The sequence below is a fragment of the Apteryx mantelli genome, chromosome 13 (genome assembly GCF_036417845.1).
Source record: "Apteryx mantelli isolate bAptMan1 chromosome 13, bAptMan1.hap1, whole genome shotgun sequence".
Taxonomy (NCBI): Eukaryota; Metazoa; Chordata; class Aves; order Apterygiformes; family Apterygidae; genus Apteryx; species Apteryx mantelli.
Window position 1 is genome coordinate 18,380,643 of NC_089990.1, and position 19,459 is coordinate 18,400,101.

Sequence of the window (19,459 nt, forward strand, 5' to 3'; positions counted from 1 at the left end):
ATACAACTGAACATGCTTTTCCACAGTAAAGCCTCAGGCTGATGTTTAATAAGGAATCATCAAAGAAGAGTTTTGCCAGCCAAAGCCTAAGAAAGGTCAGTCATTTATACTGATGGTGGAAGCTGAACCTGGAGGCAGCACGCGCATCTCATGAACGGCCTTTCACAAGACAACGCAGAGGAGACTTTCCTGTGAGCCTTGTTCTGTTTGTGGCCTCCAGAGAGGCCCTGTCCCATTTCTGAATCCGGCTGTATTGCACAGAGCTGCACAAAATTTAGTAGCCTCTGCAGCTGCTGGAAGCTCTACTTCCATTATACACAGCAAGAAAGAGTTCTTGGAGCTCAAAGCTATGAGGAAAAGTCTTGAAGAATGTTTTTCTTAAAGACTCTCAACAGAAGGAAAGAATTTGTAAGTTACTACTTAAAAAGAAGCAGGATTTTTAAACGAATCTCTTAGTCTGTGAGCCTCACTCCCATCGGGGTGTTTGACCTCTGTGCCCAAATGTTACTTTTGTCTGTGAAGCATCACTGTTGCAGCCTGGGCTTCCCAGGCCCAGGTCATCTATCCAGCCATAAACACGTTATTTCTTGTGGAAGCACAGCTTAGGTGCCCACAGAAGTAGTTGTGAAGGTGTCGGCCAGCAGTCAGGGAAGGGGGTGAAGGCCTCCCTGCACTGAGGAGAGGAAAACAAAACAAAACAAAACAAAACACCACACCACACCACAGATGTGCGGAAGGTCTCCAGGACTCAGTTCTAAATTAGATTGCTGAATCTTTTCTGTTGATCCTCAGCAACAACCTGGGAAGATGATCCCCAGCATCAGACAACCATTCCTATGCACGTTTTCTCCTTGCATGCTGTTGCTAAAGGGGGTTTGCCCAAGGCATGCAAGTTAAAGGAAGAAAGAACAGTGCATCAGGCATGGCAGCTATAAGACCTCCTGGAGGTTTCATGGCCCAGTGCGGATCTGCTATTCCCTCCCAGAGGAACCCATGTCAGCTGGGTGTGTGACAGTGACAGCACTTATACAAGGAGGCATTGCACGCAGGCTAGTCTGCACCTAATCCAGACTGCCACAGGTTTGTCGCCTGACCAAAGACAGATCACTACCCCTCTTACAGCTCTGGGTACTGATCTGTAGAGATCCCGCTGCTTTGATTACTCAGAACACTTTGAGACCCTTCGCTGAGAGGCACTAAGCTACATGAAGGGCTGAGCAGCTCTCTTACTGGGTAATACTGGTGTGGCTTCAGGGGAATTTCTGAACCTCCTAGAGAATTACATGAAAATAATATTCCCTCTGGAGAACGTGAACTAGGTAGAGTTTTACACCATCCTACAGAAACTAACATGCAGAATGGGAGAGCAGGAGTACAACTCCCTCCTACAGGAACAACTGGAATTCTACAAGACTATCCTAATCCACACAAGGAGAAATCACCCAGCATATGAAGAGACTTCTGGCGCTATCTTTTCCTTACCAATGTGGCGTGCTAACAGTAACACCACTAATGGTGCAAAGAAATCACTGGTGGCCTGACGTTCATGCAAACTTTTGGGTGACAATACCTGCACAGAGTCGCTTCTTTGGGGCTGTGGAAGTCACCTGTTCAGGCACAGCTCAGGCCTCATGCCTCACAGCAGGCTCTTTTTCCCCAGCAAAGGGAGAAATCCCAGCTTGTTATGAAACACCAGCTATTTTAAGTACCTGCTGAAGCATCCAGCAGCAGACTGAAATGTTTTCCTGTGCAGGGAGGCAGGTGAGATCACCACAGATTTCCATCCAGCAGACTAACAAACTAATTGAGAGAAGTAATTTGGTGACAAGCCTACAATCGCAAATAGTCAAGCTGCCTCTGAACAAAGCAAGTAAATCAACACCGTTCCTGAGTCCACAAATTCATGAATTCCTTGAGCCAATTCTGCGTCTTACAAAACCGCAAGCGATGCTGACGTTCTCAGAGTATAAATAGCTATGGAGATGTCAAGAGGATGTGAACAACAGGCTCTACCCATCTGCATCAGTCTGTGGGATCTGCTCTGAAGCACGAGGTTCAACCCAGGTTGATGAGGCATAGGGTAAGTACTGAGAGTTTGAAGACAGCTTGTCACCCTTCTCAACACCTTCCTTCTATATTTCTCTTAAAAAAAAAAAAAAAAAAAAAAAAAAGCCTAAATGCAGGAGCTACTGCAACAAGCCGGAAAAGCAATCCTCTGGCCACAGATGAAACAGTCCATAACGATGTTTCCAAACTAATGGCTGTAAAGGGCCTGTCTTCAGTAATAGAAGAGCTTATCCACAGACAATTATAAACCTCCTTGAGATCAGCAATCCATGGTAAACAAATCGGACAACTGTTAGACAGGAAAACCTTCCATCTAGTGATCTGGACTGGCTTTAAACCTCCAACTTCCAGGCTTCAAACCTAAATGCACAATACTCCATGGTTGTTACAATAGGAGCCTCTAATCCTGCAGGCTGCAGTTACATCCAGCCTGCTAAGACAGCTAATCTGGCCTGCAGCTCAGTCCTTGTTGTGGTCCCTTCTGAGGACTCCTCAGACCAGGACTTGTGTTCCCGCTTGTGTTAGATGTCTGCTAATGCAGAAGCACAGCAGTGTGCATATGCAGAAGGGCTGGTTCTGGGCTGGGGGAAACACATGATGTACTTTCTCCAAGTGCTTCTGCAGAAGGTTGTATGTCCAATGGTAGGAAGGCTGGGCACCAGTTGTCTTCTCTAAATTAAGTCATTTGAAGCTACAAGATCTTCCTTTCCCATTTTCACTTGTTAATAAAAATTGATGTGCCAGCAGCTTTGATATGCAGTCTCCTCCAGCAAGTTGCCAAAGCTTTTATTAATGTGGTCCTCTTCAGAGACCCCAAATCATTAAATACTTCTGTAAGTAAACTTTGTGAACATGAATTCATATGGGCTGTATTTCAAGACCTTGGGTTCCCAACTGTTCTTGGCATCTATGGTCTTTCTTCTCCTTACTTCTAGGCTTAGTCTGATTTGTGAAAACAGAAGTTCTAAGGTCATTTTGGCTGACATAAAACCAATTTATCTGTCTCCCTGCTAGCATGACCCAAGCTCAGAGGAAACTGCCACTTGACTGAATGGGATTTTTGCATGGGAATGAGCAGCAGGTGCAAAATAATAATAAATCAAATAAATCAAATGGCAATGAAGTAGCTGAGCAGATGTTAATATTCAGGACACGATCACCCTTTATAACATTTGCAGCATTACAAGGGACTTTGTAGGCAATAAGTTTTCTAGACCTACCTAGGAGTTCTATACTTACAATAACCCCTGGGTAATAACCTCCAACAGTCACATTTTGGGTTCTTGTTGTAGCAGCTAGGCCCACCGTTAGAATTAATACTGACACAATGAGGAGAGTCACAGTTACGTAGAGGGAATTTCTCTTTCTTCTATTGAACGACCCTAAAAACACACATACACAACAGAATTTGCTAATTCCATCTGGGGTCAGTCACAGTATCGCAAAATTCTTCTCCCACCGCCAACCACATGATGCTGAATTTCCTTTCTTGTAATTTGAGAACATTTTTGTGTTTGGCTGTCACTTCTCACCTTCACTTATACACTATATCAACCACTGTTAGGGCATCTGAATTCAAATTTATTCATCATTGCTCTGATACGGAAGAAGAGAGCCACAGGAACTGTAAATTTGCAAAGCTCATTTGGTTACAAAGGAGCCTCCCAGTCTCCTCCTGTCTGGGACAATTAAGCCAATAAGAAATATTACCTAGGCACTTACTACTTTTCTGATCTGTCTGCTTACATCAAGCTGAACAGCCACACTACACACAACTTGTTCTGAGGGAGAAATCTTGGCTGTAACTGTATCATAAGGCATCCACAGTTTTCTGTGTAAATAAGACACCACCACTAACAATCACTTCTCCTCCTCCTCCTCTGGTATCAACCTCTACTTACAGCAAGGACCAAGTATTTTTAGACACTGTTTGAATAATGAATTTGTGGATTAGTGAAGCTGATATACAGCTGCCTGATTCTGGCTTTTTTTTTTTTTTTCCTCTTTTATATATTTATAGATCTCCCAAATGAGCATAAATACAAAGTAGCAATTCCATCAGCCCAGAAGGGAAGCTGGCTGTGATGTTACACTTAGCAATATCTTTAGGGGTGTTTGTTCAGTGCGTGTTTTGCAATCTTTAAACCACTTTGTGAAACAATCCTTTTGATTTCATTTCATACATTATGTAAACACAGTCGAACACAAGCAAGTGCAGCTGGTAGGATAACGGACTGGAGCGGCCCCCCGCCACTTCAGGGGCTGTGTGCTCCCTGTGAGCTGCCGGGGCTATTCCCAGTCCCAGCCCCGCAGCCCGTGGTTCTCCAAAGCACCCGAACAGCAAAGGCGTTTCCCAGCCTGGAAGCTCCCAGGCGGTGTGCACACTACGAGGCTATTTCAAAGCAGCGCACAGCTGTGGCCCAACAGCGAGGAGCTGCTTCCACTGCTGTTTAGCACATTCCCTAAAGCAAACTGTGTTTGGGAACCCCCATTTGAGGCTCTCAAGGGCTGACAGTCTATACGTGGTGAGATAAAACATCAGCACACAGGAACTGCTAACTTTGCAGGGTGAACATGAAAGATCAGGCCAAGTCAAAGATAACCTCCTTCTCCAAATTTCTCCAAAAGAGGCGTGTGTCAGGCCCTACTAGGCAACTTTCTGTCCTGAAGACGTACATCCCAGGTGCTCACAGGCCTTTCTTTAGGGTCTGCATACATTTGCAGTAAAGCTATGGAGAGATCTTTTGTTTTCACTGTAATAGCTACACTGACACAGGCACATGGACACACATGGTGCAAATGCTTTCCCTTCCTCTACAGGGGCAGCTCTCCCAGGACAGAGCACAAACGCTTCCCGCTGCCGCCCTGCTCCGGTCCGCCAGCCGTGCTGCTCGCAGGAGCGCTCCCTCGCCATGCCGGAGATGACCCAGGCTGGCACAGCTGCCATCAGCATGAGGCTGGGTCATTCGACTTGCACAAAGTGGAAGAGTTCGGAAACACAGGCAGGTCCTAAACAGGCTTAGAACCCCAACAACCCAACACGAGGAGATAAAAGGCAAGAGAAGGTTTGTAGATAGAAGTAACATCCTTTTTGACTGACCAGTGTCTTTGGAAGGAAGGTTCTCCACCTATAAACCTTTTGCTTGTGTTCCTGAGCACAGCTGTAATCCAGTTCTAGGACACCACAAGACCTAAGGGCTGAGAGCCTGCAACTGGTTAGTCAGTTCTTACCTGTAATCAGTAACTAGAGAGTTATTAATTCCAAATAAAAAAGTTATTTCGAACAACTGCTAGAGTACCCTTAAAATCCAGGCCATATCTTGCATCATTAGTTCTTCATGTCATTTTTTGTTTTACGAACAAATGAATGTACCCAATTATTTAATGATACTTAAGGTTGCATTTGGGATTAATCTTTTTATTCTGCTAAATCTGCCAAATAAGTTAATAATATAGACTTTTAAAGTACTTAAAATCCATCAAAACAACAGACCATTCTGTATGTATTACTTCCTGAACACTAAAATACAGTTTGTGCAATGCTCCAGTTCAAATATAATCATTTAAATGCAAGTGTCACATAAATGTCTTAAGTGCCAAAGCATTAGAACTTAAGGTTTAGCTGAGCAAAATTCAAGAAACTGGGGAAAAAAGTTGCCACTTCTTACACAGATTAGTTTTAAAAGCAAAGAAAGAAAGAGCAAGTCTTGCTTACACATGTGACGGATTACCTAAATTGTGATTACTGGAGTAGTTTGGCTGGAAAATGAGCAGAGGGTAAATAAAAGCAGCCCTATGTTCCTTACACAGCTTGAATTCTTTACAGTTAGGCTGTGTGGGTGTGCAGATGTTTGTGCGCTATGTAAAATAACCCTGCAGACCAAGTTTGAATGACTGTACAGTCTACACGAGCACGGAGTTCACACATACAAACCGATATTTTTGCATTTTCCATTACAGATGCTTCAAAAAACTGCAATGAAAAAATGCAAAAAAATGCTGTTTTTCCTCAGAATCAGATTTAGTAAAGTGTAAATTTTGTAACAACATTTCTGCAGGAAAACGCTTCAAAATAAGAAGCTTGAAACGCTATTCAGATATTCTGTACTTGCTTCAGAACAATCATGTTTTCCACATCTTAATTTCTACATTATTTCCTAGCTCACAACTGATACACATGAACATACAATTAAGAAGTGAAATAAAAGGTCTCAAAATAGAAAATTTATGAGAGCTTTTTTTTTAAATTTTATAAAGAGTATTAAAAAGTGTTTTCATTGCAGGTCTGAACAAATCAAAACAATTAACGTGAAATGTGATTATCTCCACTTCATCTCTGAATCGAGACACTAACTCCATCATTGCTTTCTCGGAAAGCATGCTTTTTATTATGTGTATATTGGGAAAGTGGTGTTTGTACTCCTGTAAGGGAGCTGCAGCTGTTTCAGTGTACATTTACTTTTACTCAGTACATGCACTCATAGCTGCTTTGAATAACAGACTAAAGAGCTACCCTCAAAAGTCATCTATCTCCACATGAATTTTTGCCAAAGCATTCCCCATTAACTCTGTAGCTTTCCTCTTTGGTTTTGCATCTGGTACAGCTTTATACGCAGAAGAAAAGCAGAGTGATGCTCTCAAGACCACGTAGCTTTTGCTATCTCCGCTTTTAAGAGATAGTAACAGCTTTTTTTTTTTGTGATTTATCCAAACCAGATATCTCGAAAACTTGCAGGGCTTACCTCAAAATGAGTGCACAAGGTGTGCTGAAAGGCTGCGTTTAATCTCGTGGGGAAGACTTAAAGAAAGTAGTGCTATGTTTAATCAGGCTGTTTCTTTTACTAAAATGAACTGCATATGGACTTCTAAAAGATCATTTTTATTTTAAGCCTCTTAATATAGCTGCCATATATAACCCCACTCTAAAAACAAGGTTGTAGCAGGTTTTTTCCAGGTTACTTTAAACGTTTGAGGTAACAGATTCCTTTGCCCTGCCCCAGATTTAAATCAGTTTCATTCCGATTAGCAGAAGAAAAGAGGACCCGAAGGCAGACACACCGCGCAGGCTTCTCCATCGCGTCCTTCGGAGAAAGGAGCCACGAGCAGCCCAGCTTCAGCTTCCACCCCGCCGGGCACTTCCAGGGCTCCTTCCCGGCCCGTCTCGCTCCTGCGCCACTTCTCCGCTAAAAGGGTCTGTGCGCGGGCTGGGAGCGAAGCCGCGCGGCCGGGACCCAGCGGAGGCTCCGGCCGGGCCGGGCCGGGCCGGGCCGGCTGCTCGGGCGGGAAACGGGGGCAGCGGCGCGGCCCCCCCGAGCTGGGCGGGCGCAGCGAGCGCGGCGGCGGGGAGGCGCCGCGCCCGGCCCGAGCTCCGGCCCCGGCCCCGCGCAGGAGCGCGGCGGCAGCGCGCAAACCCGCGCAGGCGGCGCGGTGCCGCCCCGCGGCCGCGCAGCAGGGGGGACCCGCGGGCGCCGGACGGAGGCGCCGCCACCCGCGGCCGCTTCCGCGCGCTCCGCTCGGACGGCGCCGGGCCGAGAAGGCGCAGCCCGCGGCCGCCACCGCCGCGGCCGCCCCGCCGCAGCCCCGGGCCGGGCGGCTCCCCGGGGCCCGGGCAGCGGGAGGCGCCCACCCAAAATGGCCGCGCCGCCCCCGGCCCCGGCGCCCCTGCCCTCCCCGCCGCGCCCGCGCCCGCGCCCCTGCCCCGCCTTACCCACGGAGTCGGGCAGGGCGATGCCGCCCGGGCGCTGCTGAGTCAGGGCCTGCCGCATGGCGCCGGCGTCCCGCTCCCGCTCCCGCCGGGACACGGACAGGCCGGCGGCGCGGCGGCGGCGGCGGCGCCTGCGCGCGGCGGGCGGGCGCTGAGGCGGCGGCGGCGGCGATGGCGGCCCGCCCCTGCGGGCGGCTCCGCGAGGGGCGCGGCGGCCCCGCCGGGGGGCGCTGCCCGCTGCCCCGGGGTGGCGGCGGCGCCTCGGCCCGGCGCTGCGGGGCCGGCGGCGCCCGGCCGGGGAGTCGCGGTCGCAGCGGGCGGGCGGCGCAGGCGGGGCCGCCTCGTGCTGCCGCGACACCTAACCGTGACCCGAATTTATTAGAGGACGGGAAAAAAACCGACAAAAAAAAGTGTTTAAAGACATTTCGCCCCCTCGCGGGAGGTGTCAGCGCTGCACGTCGCTGCCGGCGCCGAGGCCGGGCCGCCCGGAGCCGCCGAGGCCGGTGCGCGGGGCGGCGGGGGCGCCGCAGGCTGCGGTACAAAACGCATTGAGAACCTCCGCAGAGCCAGGAAACGCAGCTGCGAGGAGCCGGGCCGCGGCCGCCACGGGAAGGCGCTGCACCGCAGCCCCGGCGGCTTGCGGGGGGACGTCGCGTCGCGCTGCACGGTTGCGCGCCTGGCGCGAGGGGTGGTCTCACCCGGAGGGAGCGAGGCCCTTTTTCCCGTCCCCCACGTGTCGCCCGCACCGCGGAGTGGGAGCGCGGCCAGACATCAGCGAGAGACGGGGAAGGAGCTCGCGGACAGGGACCTTTCCCTGCAACGCTACCGCTCCTCTCCTCCAGCCGTGCCCAAACCGGGATTAGCAAGCACAGGCGGTGCAAGTAAGCTGGAAATCGGGGGAGCGATTCTGCCCCAGAGCCGCATGCGTGTGTGCGCGAGGGATCGAAGTCCTGGCCCGCCTGCAGGAGGCTCAAGGCCGGCAAAGGCCAGCTCCCCGGTGCCGGTCTGCCCCGCCGCCCCTGCCAGCCTCCTCCGGGCCATGAACGTCACTGATCCGGGCCCAGGGCGGTGACGACGGGACCTTTCTGGCCCTCCTGGTGCCTGCCGGACCCGACGTGCCCATCCCGCTCACCGACTCCGACCTGTGGAGGAGCCGCTCCCAGGCGGGCTCCTCGCATCACGGCTGCGGGAGCGTCCGCTGGCCGCGGCAGGCCCCTAACCTCTCTGTTCCTCGTGTGGCGGCTGTAAAATGGGGATAAAAGCATTTTCCCAGCAGGCTTCAAGATTGCTTGTAAATCACCGTAATGCCCTGGTACGGGAGGTGCTAAGTGCAAATCATGCAATTATTTCAAGCCAAAGCATATTTCATCAAGGCAAAAGAAACTAATCCTATCTCGGCTTCAAAAAACCCCCACACTTTTATGGGGTAAGAGCTAATTACCAGCTTCTCCTGGGAAAAAAGAGAAAGCATACGCTGAAAAAAGTTGCAAGAGGCAGGTTACAAATGCCCAGATCAATTAATGCTGAAGAGCGCTCAGCCTCCAGAGAAACCCAGTTATTTGCCTGGGATGAACTAGAGGAAGCCCTTGCTCGCCGTCGCACCCCGCCAGGCAGCGGGGCCGGCGCCTGCCCTGTCCCCCGCGGCGCGGGTGCCCCCGACCCCCTTCTGCCGGCGGCCCTGTCCCTGGCACCGCGGCGCCGGAGCTGGGCCCAGCCAAGCCCCTCGCCTGCCCGCTGCGCCGCTCGCTACCGCCGCTGTCCCGGCTCAGAGCGACAAATATAGACCTGCCCCTCGCGCGACCCCTTCCCGGCAGGAGAGATTTTGCGAGCGCGGGAGCGGGGCCCGCCGTGACTGACAAGCACATCTTGACCCGCGCGGGCGGCCAGCGAAGGCCCCAGCGATTCGCTAATGTTTATTAACGGGCGCCCAGGCGCGGCGGGCGCGAGCCCGGAGGTCCCCATGTAGGGCGCTCCCGGGCCTTCGCGGGGCGGCCGTGCCGCGCGGCACCGTGCTGCATGCCGCGCTGCGCCGCGAGCACGCTGTAAAGGGCACCAGGTGGCGGGACCTTGCACCCGGCGCAGGATCCTGTTGCGCCAAGCTCGCCGATCCGATGAAAGCGGGTTATTTTTTGACCCGCTCCTCGACGCTGAAGTCTTCTGGGCCGGGGAGGAGAAGCGGTGTGTTGCAGCCGGTCCCGCCGCAGCGGACAAGCACAGGTCTCTGGGTGACCGCGTTTGCTGCACCGCAGCGGGATGAGTGGGCCACGGGGTGCGGGCTCCGCGCGCCATCCCGCCACCCGCTGGGGACACGGTGGCGCCGCTCGGCCCTGGCTCCCGCGGCGCTAACAGTCACGTTTCTCTGCATCTCACACCAGGGCATGGCTTCGAATGCCCCCCGCCGCGGAGCAGAGAGCCAGCGCGGGAGCCCCCACCAGGCACCGGTAAGTCTTTCGGGGGCCGCTGGCCGCCCCGCACATGCTGCCGGGTGTCTCCCTTCACGCCTGATAAATATAGCGACCCTGCTTCAGGACGTGCTGCTCGGTCCCTCACGCCAAGTGCAGGCGCTTTCCGTGCGTCGGGAGCGCCTTTGCCCGGCGCAGGAGGGCAGACGGGTCGGGCGCAGCGGCGAGCGAGCTCGGCGGCGGCTGCGCTCCCTGCGCGCTCCTCCGTGCCAGCTGCAGTGCGGCAGGCTGCGCTGACACCACCTCTGGTCTCTTCTCTAGGGATAAGGCACCCGGAGGGGCTTGCGGTCCGGATCCGGCCGATCTGACCTTTCGAAAGGCTTTCTGGAAGGTCCTTACGGCCGTCCCAGGACCTGCGCCACCCTCCGTCCTTGCCCTTAACCCATCTCCGCGGTGTGTCTGCGGGCTCGGCCGGGCCGCTGGCTGCTGCCCGTTGGGAGGTCAGCGGGGTGCTGCCGGGTTCTGCCAGCTCTGGCCCGGCCTTGGTGCTCCAGGGCGCGGATTTGGGACGGAAGGATTGCTTTAGGCTTTGGGAGCCATAGTCTCCCCCCATTTCTCACTGTTTGGAGGTCTTTGTGCATCTGAGCGTAGCATAAAACCCCCTTGGCTCAGAGGTACCTTTAAATCAGACTTTCTGCAAAGCTGTTGCCGCTTCTTGGAGTCGCCTGGGCAGTCCCAAAGCCACGGGGGATAAATATGTCATTTGTGACTGCCAGCGCCAACAGGTGCCCGCAGACAGCCGGCTGCCCGGCCCCCAGCGCGCAGCGCCTCTCCCAGCCCGAGCGCCCGCGGGAGAGACCCTGCCGGGGCCCCAGTGAGAGCCTTCGCTTTGGGGGGGGGACGAAGACCCCGATCCGGTTCTCAGGGCCTTATCCCCAGCTGTGCCAGATCCAGCACCCCACCCCCGGCAATGTGCAGCGCTGCTGCTCTCTGTCGGCACCGGAGCGCGTGGGATCTGCGCCTCGGGCTGCCAGCGAGAGGGTCCGGTCCCCACTGGAGCGCTGTCTGAATTGATGGGTTCATTTGGGGAGAGCCCTGGGAAATCATCCTTCTGGTTTCGGCTCCCTCGACTTTTGCCTCCCGCTGCTCCGTCACGTTTTGCCCCGTGTGCCCTCAAACAAGCAGGCGGGCTGCAGGTGGGCGCCCGTGTCCTGCGCGGGCTGCGGCGGAGCGAGGTGTCCGGGTTTTGTAGCTTCTCAGCCCTTGCGATAACTCAGCCCTAACTCCCCTGCAGTCTGGCCTGGAGACTAAGCCCGGCTTTGCTCCGGTCCAGGCCAGGCCTGGAGGGAGAGAGCGTGGGTGCCCGCATGCCTGCTCCGGGCGCGCGCGGGGCTCTGCCCTGGCGAGGGCGCACGTCTTGCCCCCCCGCGTCCTGGCCCCTGGTGAGAGGCACAGGGCTTTCCCAGGCTCCGGGGCTTTCTGAGGGACAGCTGCCATACCTCGTCTCCAGTGACTCTTGGCCAGGACCCAGGCACTGAGGATTTTGTGTTTGTGGCCTCCGTTCAAACCCGTTTTCACTGTGGGGGCCAAGGCCAAAAGCAGACTCCCTCGCTGCCTGGCGATATGCCTTTCCCTGGACTTGATGTAATTAAAAAATAACAACACAGGCATTTCTCCAAAGACTAAACACTTGCTCACATGCCAAGAAAATTAACTTGGACGACTCCTTAAATAGTGACACCTGGTGTCACCTACTGTGGCACAGAAAATGGTGCACTTGAGCTGAGAGACATTGTAGAAGTGTGGGAGCAGACAGGACTCTCCAGCTTGCAGGTTTTCTTCTAGCCATGTTCACGCAGGTTAAAAGTGAAGAGTTTCTGTACATGCCGGGAGGAGGAGGCAGCGCCCGGTGTGACTGCAGCGATGTGTGCACCATGGAAAAATGACCAGTGGGATCTGAGGGATCACAAGTCAGCACGGCCAAAAACTGCCTCTCTCTAACTCAAGAGTGACGATGGGAAAATGGAAATTTGAAACATCTCCAGCTATTAAGTGCTTTTGCATTTATTTTTGGCCAATGAGACGCCCAGCTTGCGCGTGGGGGTTGTGTTCTGTAACCATTCCAGGAAAACAGGCATGAAGAGAAAGCAGAGGATCCCGACAGCGGGGAGGAAGAGACCAAGGCGGCGATGGGGAGCAAGACGTGGAGGGAGCTGGCGGGGGAGCTGAAGCTGTTCCTGTGGAACCGGGAGGAGAGGACCTGCCTGGGCAGGACAGCCGCCAGCTGGGGTAGGTGCCTCGCGGCGACCCCCTCGGGCACTGCTGCCCTTTCTTTCCCACGACGGACGCGCTGGCCCGCGAGCATCCGCACGCGACTGGACCCATCGCTCCCATTGCAAATTTTCGAGGTGCATGTTTCCAACCGGTGCAGTAAAGAACCAGTAGATGAACACGCAACGACACGTAGGCAAAGTTGGACGACTGGGGGAGTTGTCCTCGCGTAAAGTTGCCCGGTTGCAAGCGGAGCGGGAGGAAGCGCTTGCCCAGCGGCGAGGGTGTCTGTGATGGTCCGGGAGGGCTCGAGCCTGGGGCTGAAGCTCGTGTGCGCCGTCCCGTCACGCAGGCCGTTCCCAGCCGGAGGGAGCCGGGCTCTGCCACTCTCTCCTTGGACATGCCGAGCCGGTGAGAACGCGGCCCGCAGCGAAGCGCAGGGTGGTGGCGGCGGCCTTCAAAGCGGGCCAAGGCGCTCGGCAGGCTCTGCCGGTGCTGAGGAGGGGCCCGTGGCCGTGGCCGTGCCGCGGGGCGCGGAGGGGACGGGACGGGACAGGCTGCGGTGGCCCCGCGCGGTTCCCAGCGCCGCCGCCCCGGGGAGCCCCGTGTGCAGCTGCGTTCTCAGGGCTCCCGCCGCCGCCGCCTTTCTCCTGGGAAATGTTTGCGTTAGGGCTCTGCTTCGCCGGCGAGGCCGCTGGCTTTCAGTCACGGGCCGCGCTCTCTGGAGACCACCTCGGCCGTCAGGCGGGTCCAGAGGAAAAATAAACACCGTTCCCGGACATGGGGCTGGTGACGTAGCCCACGGCCCGGCGGCCTCGCGAGCCGTCCAGCCGGGGCCGCGCTGGCCGCAACGTGCCCGCCTCTTTTGCAGGCCTGATCCTGCTGTTCTACTTCGTTCTCTACACGTGCCTGGCGGGGATGTTCGCCTTCTGCATGTACGTGATGCTGCTCACCCTGAGCCCCTACACGCCCACCTACCGGGACCGAGTTGCCCCGCCAGGTGGGTGCCGCGGCCGGACCCGCCAGGCGCCCCTGCCTCTGCCGTGCCTCCCGCTCTGCCCCGTCCGGCGGGAGCGTGGCGGGAGCGTGGAAACGGTCGTAGCGGTGAGAGGAAAGCTGAGGCGAGGTGTGCAGACCCGGTGAAGAGCATCGGTTTATTTCTGTTTCCACTTCTTTGCAAGTGGAGAAAGAGTTAAGGCAAGTTTTTAAAGAGTAAAATTTGTTTTGAAAAGAAAAAAAACAGATGAAAGACATGCCTAGGGTTACCGTCTGAAACACAGACTGTGCGGCAGATCTCAGCTGCTGTAAACCCAGGCCGCGGAGCCATGCAGGTTTCTGCCTGTCCCCATCTGCTCTGCTGGCCGGTCTCAAAGCCTGGCTCGGCAAAGCGCTGCCTGCGCAGCGTGCACGGGCCTTGGACAAAACCCTGCAAAACCCCTCTGTGGCCCTACGCTCGTGCGGTCAGCCAGCGGTCAGTGCCCTGGGTGTTACCGCTTGCGCTGGTACAATTGCAGTGCTACAGGTCCTCAGCTGAAAGGTCCTCTGAGCAGATCAGGCACTTCAAATAGGCCAACATGAAGCATTCATTCTAGGTATTATTCTAATTATTCCTTCTAAGTATCCTCAATGTAAAGGGACAAGTTTAGGCTCTTCAGAGGTTATGGGCTTTCATTTTGACTGCTGCCCCTTCGAACCTTATATCTTCAAAAGAAAATGCAAACCAGAGTAGCTTTATCTGTTGCTATTTGGGAAGGCGGTGGTGAGACAGCATTCAAGGGCTCCTTTCGTAGTCACAAAAGCAGCGTTCCTCGCGCTTTGCCTCTCCCCGCTGCCTGCTCGGCGCCGGCCGCGGTGGACAGGGAGGTCCCCGCGGCTCCCCCGTGCTGCTCTTCCCCTTCAGCAAGCAGCCCCTTCCGCGCGCGCCCCTGAGCCACGGCAAGCCCCCAGCGCCCTGACCGTCTCGTTTCACAGGAGTAATGATCAGACCGTACCTGCACGGGTTCACCATTGCTTTCAACGTGTCGCGGCGCAGCACGTGGCAGCCGTACGTGGACAGCCTGCACCGCTTCCTGGAAGGTGAGCTGCCGAGGAGCGGCGGAGGTGCCCGGCAGGGCGGTGTGTTCCCGTGTGCACCCTGCCAGGAGCCTCCGGCCGCGCGGGTTGGCGCTGGCAGGGAGAGCGGCTGGCAGGGCAATCCCGGGAGCTCCTGCTCTGCGGTGCCGTTGAGATGGGAGTTTCCAACTTTCTTGATGCCACGGCGTCCTCTGAGAGCACAGATCCGTGCAAGTCCCCAGAAACACTAACACTCTTGGTTCCCATCAGCTTATGATGACAAAGTTCAAGAAGAAAAGAATATCAAGTGCGTGGCGGGGCGATACTTCATCCAGGGGGGCCACGAGAGTGAGGAGAAGAAGGCCTGCCAGTTCAAGCGCTCCCTGTTGCAGAACTGCTCTGGAATTGGGGATCCGACATTTGGCTACTCGAAAGGCCAGCCCTGCGTCCTGCTAAAGATGAACCGGGTACGGAAAAATCCAGGCATCTTAATAGATTAAGGACCATGCATTGACACTCTTCCAATTCGCAGACCCAGGGAAGGGGAACTATAGGTTCAAAATCTGCTGGCTAGTATCTGCTAGAAAATAGAAACAATAAATGTTTACGATACTTGCTCGGTTTGATTTGATAAAGGCCTGAGCACTTGGCAGGTCCTGTGCCAGCCTCCTCTCTGAGAGGAACTGAGCTCGGAGGCTACATCCTCGACTCCAGTCTCTTTATAACAGCTACATTTATAGAACAGAAATTATTTGAAGTATTCTAATATCCTGGCAGCTCAGTGCATGCTGCTGGCAAAACAAATGTAAGGGGGATTTTGGGGAAGCGGCTGGTCTTGGCCGTGGTTCTCCAGGGGAGCCTGTGCTCTGCCCTCCGCGGAGGCTCCCGTGCCGTCCTCAGGCATGGGCGCGTTGCGGGGGGCCCGGCGGCAGCCCCCTTGCCCGGAGCACAAACTTTCACTTGAGCAGCGGGACCAGCGTGCACCGCAGCGCAAGTCCCGCAGAAGGGAGGCAGCACACGCGTGGCGCCCCAAGCCCAGCTTTGCCTTTGGAGTGGGCATCCATGTCCTGTGTTTTGCAGATCATCGGCTACCGACCAGGTGCTGGGGTCCCGGTCAGCGTGGACTGTCAAGTGCAGGTACTGCTTTCCTTCCTGTTTGGGAGCGTAGAAAAAGTCAGATCCCTCCTTCTGACGAACCCCCTGGCATTTGGCCTCGTTTCAGCCCAGGGCACCTATGAGCCCCAGCGCTACGAACGCCCCCAGGCCCCAGTGAGAGCTGCTCTGCTGAGACAGCGAAGGAGGCCACGCGCCTCCCCTTTCCGCCGAGGCCCTGGCCCTCGAGCGCTGCCCAGCAGATGCAGGCGGTGGGAGCTGGCCTTGCAGCTGAAGCCCCTGGAGCTGGGCCCTGGGGCAGGAGGGCCCTGGGGCAGGAGCTGCTCACATCCACCTGCACCCACCCGGCAAGACCCTCTTTGCCCTGGGGAGCACCCAGCAGCGCTGCGATGGGGTCAAGGAAAGACTCCGGTTGCCTGGGGCTGCGGCTGCATCGTGCCCTTAGACAGCAATAGAGAAGCTGTTTAGCGTGGAGGCAGATTTATGGGCAGCAAGTTCTGTAAGGCTGGACTGCACTGTCATAGCACGGTTATTTTTTGACTCATTCCAGCAGCAGCTGGTTCTCATAGCAAACCCTGTGTGCAAAGAGGCAGCAGCAGCTCAGCTGTGCTGCGGGCTGGCAAGGGATGCCGGTATTAAAGCTCCTTCCTGTTACCCCAAAGGAAGATATATTGTGTCCCATATGCTGTGTGTGAATATATACATATATATATATATTTTTTCTTTTATCACAGAAAGGCAATGAGAGTGATCTTAGATCAGTGGACTTCTATCCTGGAAATGGGACGTTCGATCTCATGTACTATCCCTACTATGGCAAGATCACGCACGTAAGTAGGAAGTCACGTTGCAGCAGCTCTGCGTTATGTCTCCTTGGGGAGGGGTGGGCAGGAGTTACTGCGCAGGGCACAGCTGCGCTTTCTGGCCCCTTTGGGCAGATTCAGGCAGCGGGGAGGCCACAGGAACAAGGAGTGAGCAGGCAGCGGGGTGTTACGCTTCCAGGGCTCTATTTCCATCTCTGACAAACTGCGGGAACTCCTCAGGGACTCTGCTTGCCTCTCGCCAGTGCAGGAACAGTTACATTTATCTTCTGGAGACTAAGACTGGTTTGCTGATTCCCCTGAGAAGGTCTCAACGCCAGCACATTCCCGGGGTGCTAGGGAAGTTGATGGTTAGGTGAGAGAAGAAGAAAAGCACGAGGCTGCTTTCAAAGATAAAACCAAAGCACTTCAGGTCGGGTGGCTTGAAAGAGTTGTCTAACATCAGTGCCGAACACACTGGCCCTTGCTGGTTTGGTCTAAGCCGGTTTGTACAGTGGTAGGAGGTAATGTGCATTCACAGCAAAAGCCAAAACAGAAGACGTGACAGCAGCCCTTAGACTCCTATTGCAAGAGCAGCTGCTGCAGGCTGAGGATAGATAGCAGCGCCCTAACGCTAGGTCTGCCTGTCCTTTGGACACTGATCTGAAGGAACACCATGGATTTTTTTTATCACAAGCTGTAGTTCAACTTTTTAAATGGGCAAAAAGTATTTGTGACTCTTGTTATCCAGTAGCAGTTGTCCTGGCAAATGACCCAAGAGGCATGTTCCAGTGCCAAGCCCAAATGTCTGAGTCCAGTCAAGCCCAGTCACTCCAGGGCACGGACACAAAACAGCTCGGCCTCAGCGTCCGGAGCGATGCCGACAGCAGTAAGGCAATGCACTCAGATGCCTGAGAACTGTGAACCAGATACTCCTGCTTTTACTGAACATGATAGAGCACTGCCTGCTTTTCTGATCCCTAAAAATTATACTTAACAAATCTCCCTTCTTTTCAGGTCAACTATACCTCCCCACTGGTGGCTATGCACTTCACGGATGTGAAGAAGAATAATTTGGTCCCTATTCAGTGCAGGCTGAAAGGGGAAGGAATCATCAATGATGTTAGTAACGACCGCTTCCTGGGCCGAATCATCTTCACCCTCAGCATTGGGAAGTAGCCACTGCAAACACTGCGCACTTAGGTTATGTCAGTCAGAGGCTTTTACCTTTTTAAAGCCTAAAAGGCAGCATTTCTTCTGTTAGGAAAACCAGACACATGGAAATTTTTGTTAACTTATTTTTGTTCATATTTAGGAAACAAATGAGATGTAATTGAGCAAGGAACCACATTTTTAAAGATCTGATGTAAATTTTTACTAGCAAAAATTAAAAGTTATATCCTAGGCAGAGAACCTGCTATACCATTTCAGTTTTAATTAAAACCCCCCCTGGTATCTGAACACTATTTTCATAAGGTCATTTCAAAAGGGACCCCTACGGAATGCATTTTTCCTGGCTTTATATTTTAATCTTTACCATAGTCTCATGTACATTTCTTAGGCAAAAGCTGACAAGATGGTAATTTATTAATACTATTTTCATTAAAAAATAAACAGCAAAAATTCTGGATTATGCCTGCAACAGTTAAAAAATTAAAATGGCAAATCTCAAGAAAACCTCCTAGGATCTTTAGCACCAGGGGCACCTTTGACTGCAGCATTGCACACAGCTTGTTCAGTACGTGTGGGGTGTTGGAGAAAAGACCATGCAAAAAAACATTTGCTTTAGCATCTTCCCAGCTGTTCCCTTCTGACCCGGGAGGATTAATGCGTTCCTCCCTCCTCCTCACTTGAGCAAGTTTCTCCTCCCCAGGAATCCTCCCCAGTCGGGCAGACAGGGGAGGCCTGCAGGGAGCTGTGCTCTCCCCGGCACCGTTCCCCGGCCGGAGGCTCCTCCTGCCCTTGCTCAGACACAGAAGTGCTCGGGAACTCGTCAGGCCCCGCCAAGCACTTTAGGCCTGGTCTTCCCAATTGCAGAGAGGCCACAGTTATAACGCTCCAGAAACCGCAGGAAAATGCTTGATCATTTTATCGTTAAGGGGTCAGTGCAGATCCTAGCGTAGGTCATCAGTTTATCAGCCCAGAAGGTCCGTGAAGCACATTCACTCGGGCGATCTCTCCCTCCTGTCCGACCAGCCTGGCCCTCCCGGGCCATTCCTCAGCCTTGTGCCACACAGATATTCCCCCTGCCCTGGTGTAAGTGACAGGCCAGGGAGCGGAAGCAGTGAAAAACACCCAGGTCGGTAGCATTTCAGGCAACAGAGGAATTCTTGTCAGGGCAGGTCAAGCATGTGGCTGAAGCACAGGACAAAGCCAGGAGACTTGTGCTCGAACGGGGACTGCCTCATTCACCCCGGGGAAGCCACCACTTTGCTCCCTTCCTCCATCCCCTCAGTGGGGTTGTGTTACCTCAGAGAGGGGGTACAAGGCTTAATTTGTTGTCAGTATCTATAAAATCCTTTGCTACCTTTGTTTGAAGGTTCCCTAGAAGAGCAAAGCACTGTCGTGATTTCAGCGCCTATTACAGTAAAATTCTCCATTTCTAGACGCTTGAGCTATGGCCACTTCAAAGTAGTTTTGATTCTTTAGAAAATGAGATTGTTTTTGATCATACACCTTCATATTTGAGCCACAAATGAAATATACTCTATATGTTATTAGTTATGAGAACACAGCAGGATGCTTTAGGATACAGTATTCATTGGAAAGCACATTTAGTAAAATTGCTTACTGACTAAACAAGAGCTTTATGGTGTTTGTCCCACATCCTAGCTCAGATACTTAATCTGCCATCATTTCCTTATCTATATTAAAGTCTCTAAGAAGTCATTTTTGTATTAAAAATAAAGCTGACTACAGTAAAACTAACTGTATGCTTTCATTCTTAAAACACTAGTGTAACAGATATAATTGGTAATTTTTGTCCCCTTTGCTGGCCATTAAGGGGCTGGATTTCAAAGATGCACGTAATTCGATCCTTGAATTTTGAG

General features: G+C 53.6%; 2 protein-coding genes across 2 annotated transcripts in view; one reads left to right on the forward strand and one right to left on the reverse strand.

The window, feature by feature from the left end:
• TMEM255A (transmembrane protein 255A) overlaps positions 1-7,854 on the reverse strand; it is a 31,945-nt gene extending 24,091 nt beyond the window's left edge. Inside the window, exons 1-2 of the mRNA XM_067304257.1 lie at positions 7,775-7,854; positions 3,307-3,449 (exon numbers count right to left, since the gene is read on the reverse strand). Of these exons, the coding sequence (XP_067160358.1) occupies positions 3,307-3,449; positions 7,775-7,832 (201 nt within the window). The 5' untranslated portion in view covers positions 7,833-7,854. The remainder of the gene's footprint in view (positions 1-3,306; positions 3,450-7,774) is intronic.
• On the forward strand, positions 7,212-19,317 carry ATP1B4 (ATPase Na+/K+ transporting family member beta 4). Its single transcript, XM_067304256.1, has 9 exons — positions 7,212-7,258; positions 10,147-10,212; positions 12,300-12,462; positions 13,316-13,444; positions 14,416-14,520; positions 14,767-14,963; positions 15,577-15,633; positions 16,344-16,439; positions 17,427-19,317. Exons 2-9 carry the CDS (start codon positions 10,150-10,152, stop codon positions 17,586-17,588), a joined length of 972 nt encoding a protein of 323 aa, XP_067160357.1. The 5' UTR covers positions 7,212-7,258; positions 10,147-10,149; the 3' UTR covers positions 17,589-19,317.
• The last annotated feature ends 142 nt before the right edge of the window (positions 19,318-19,459 follow it).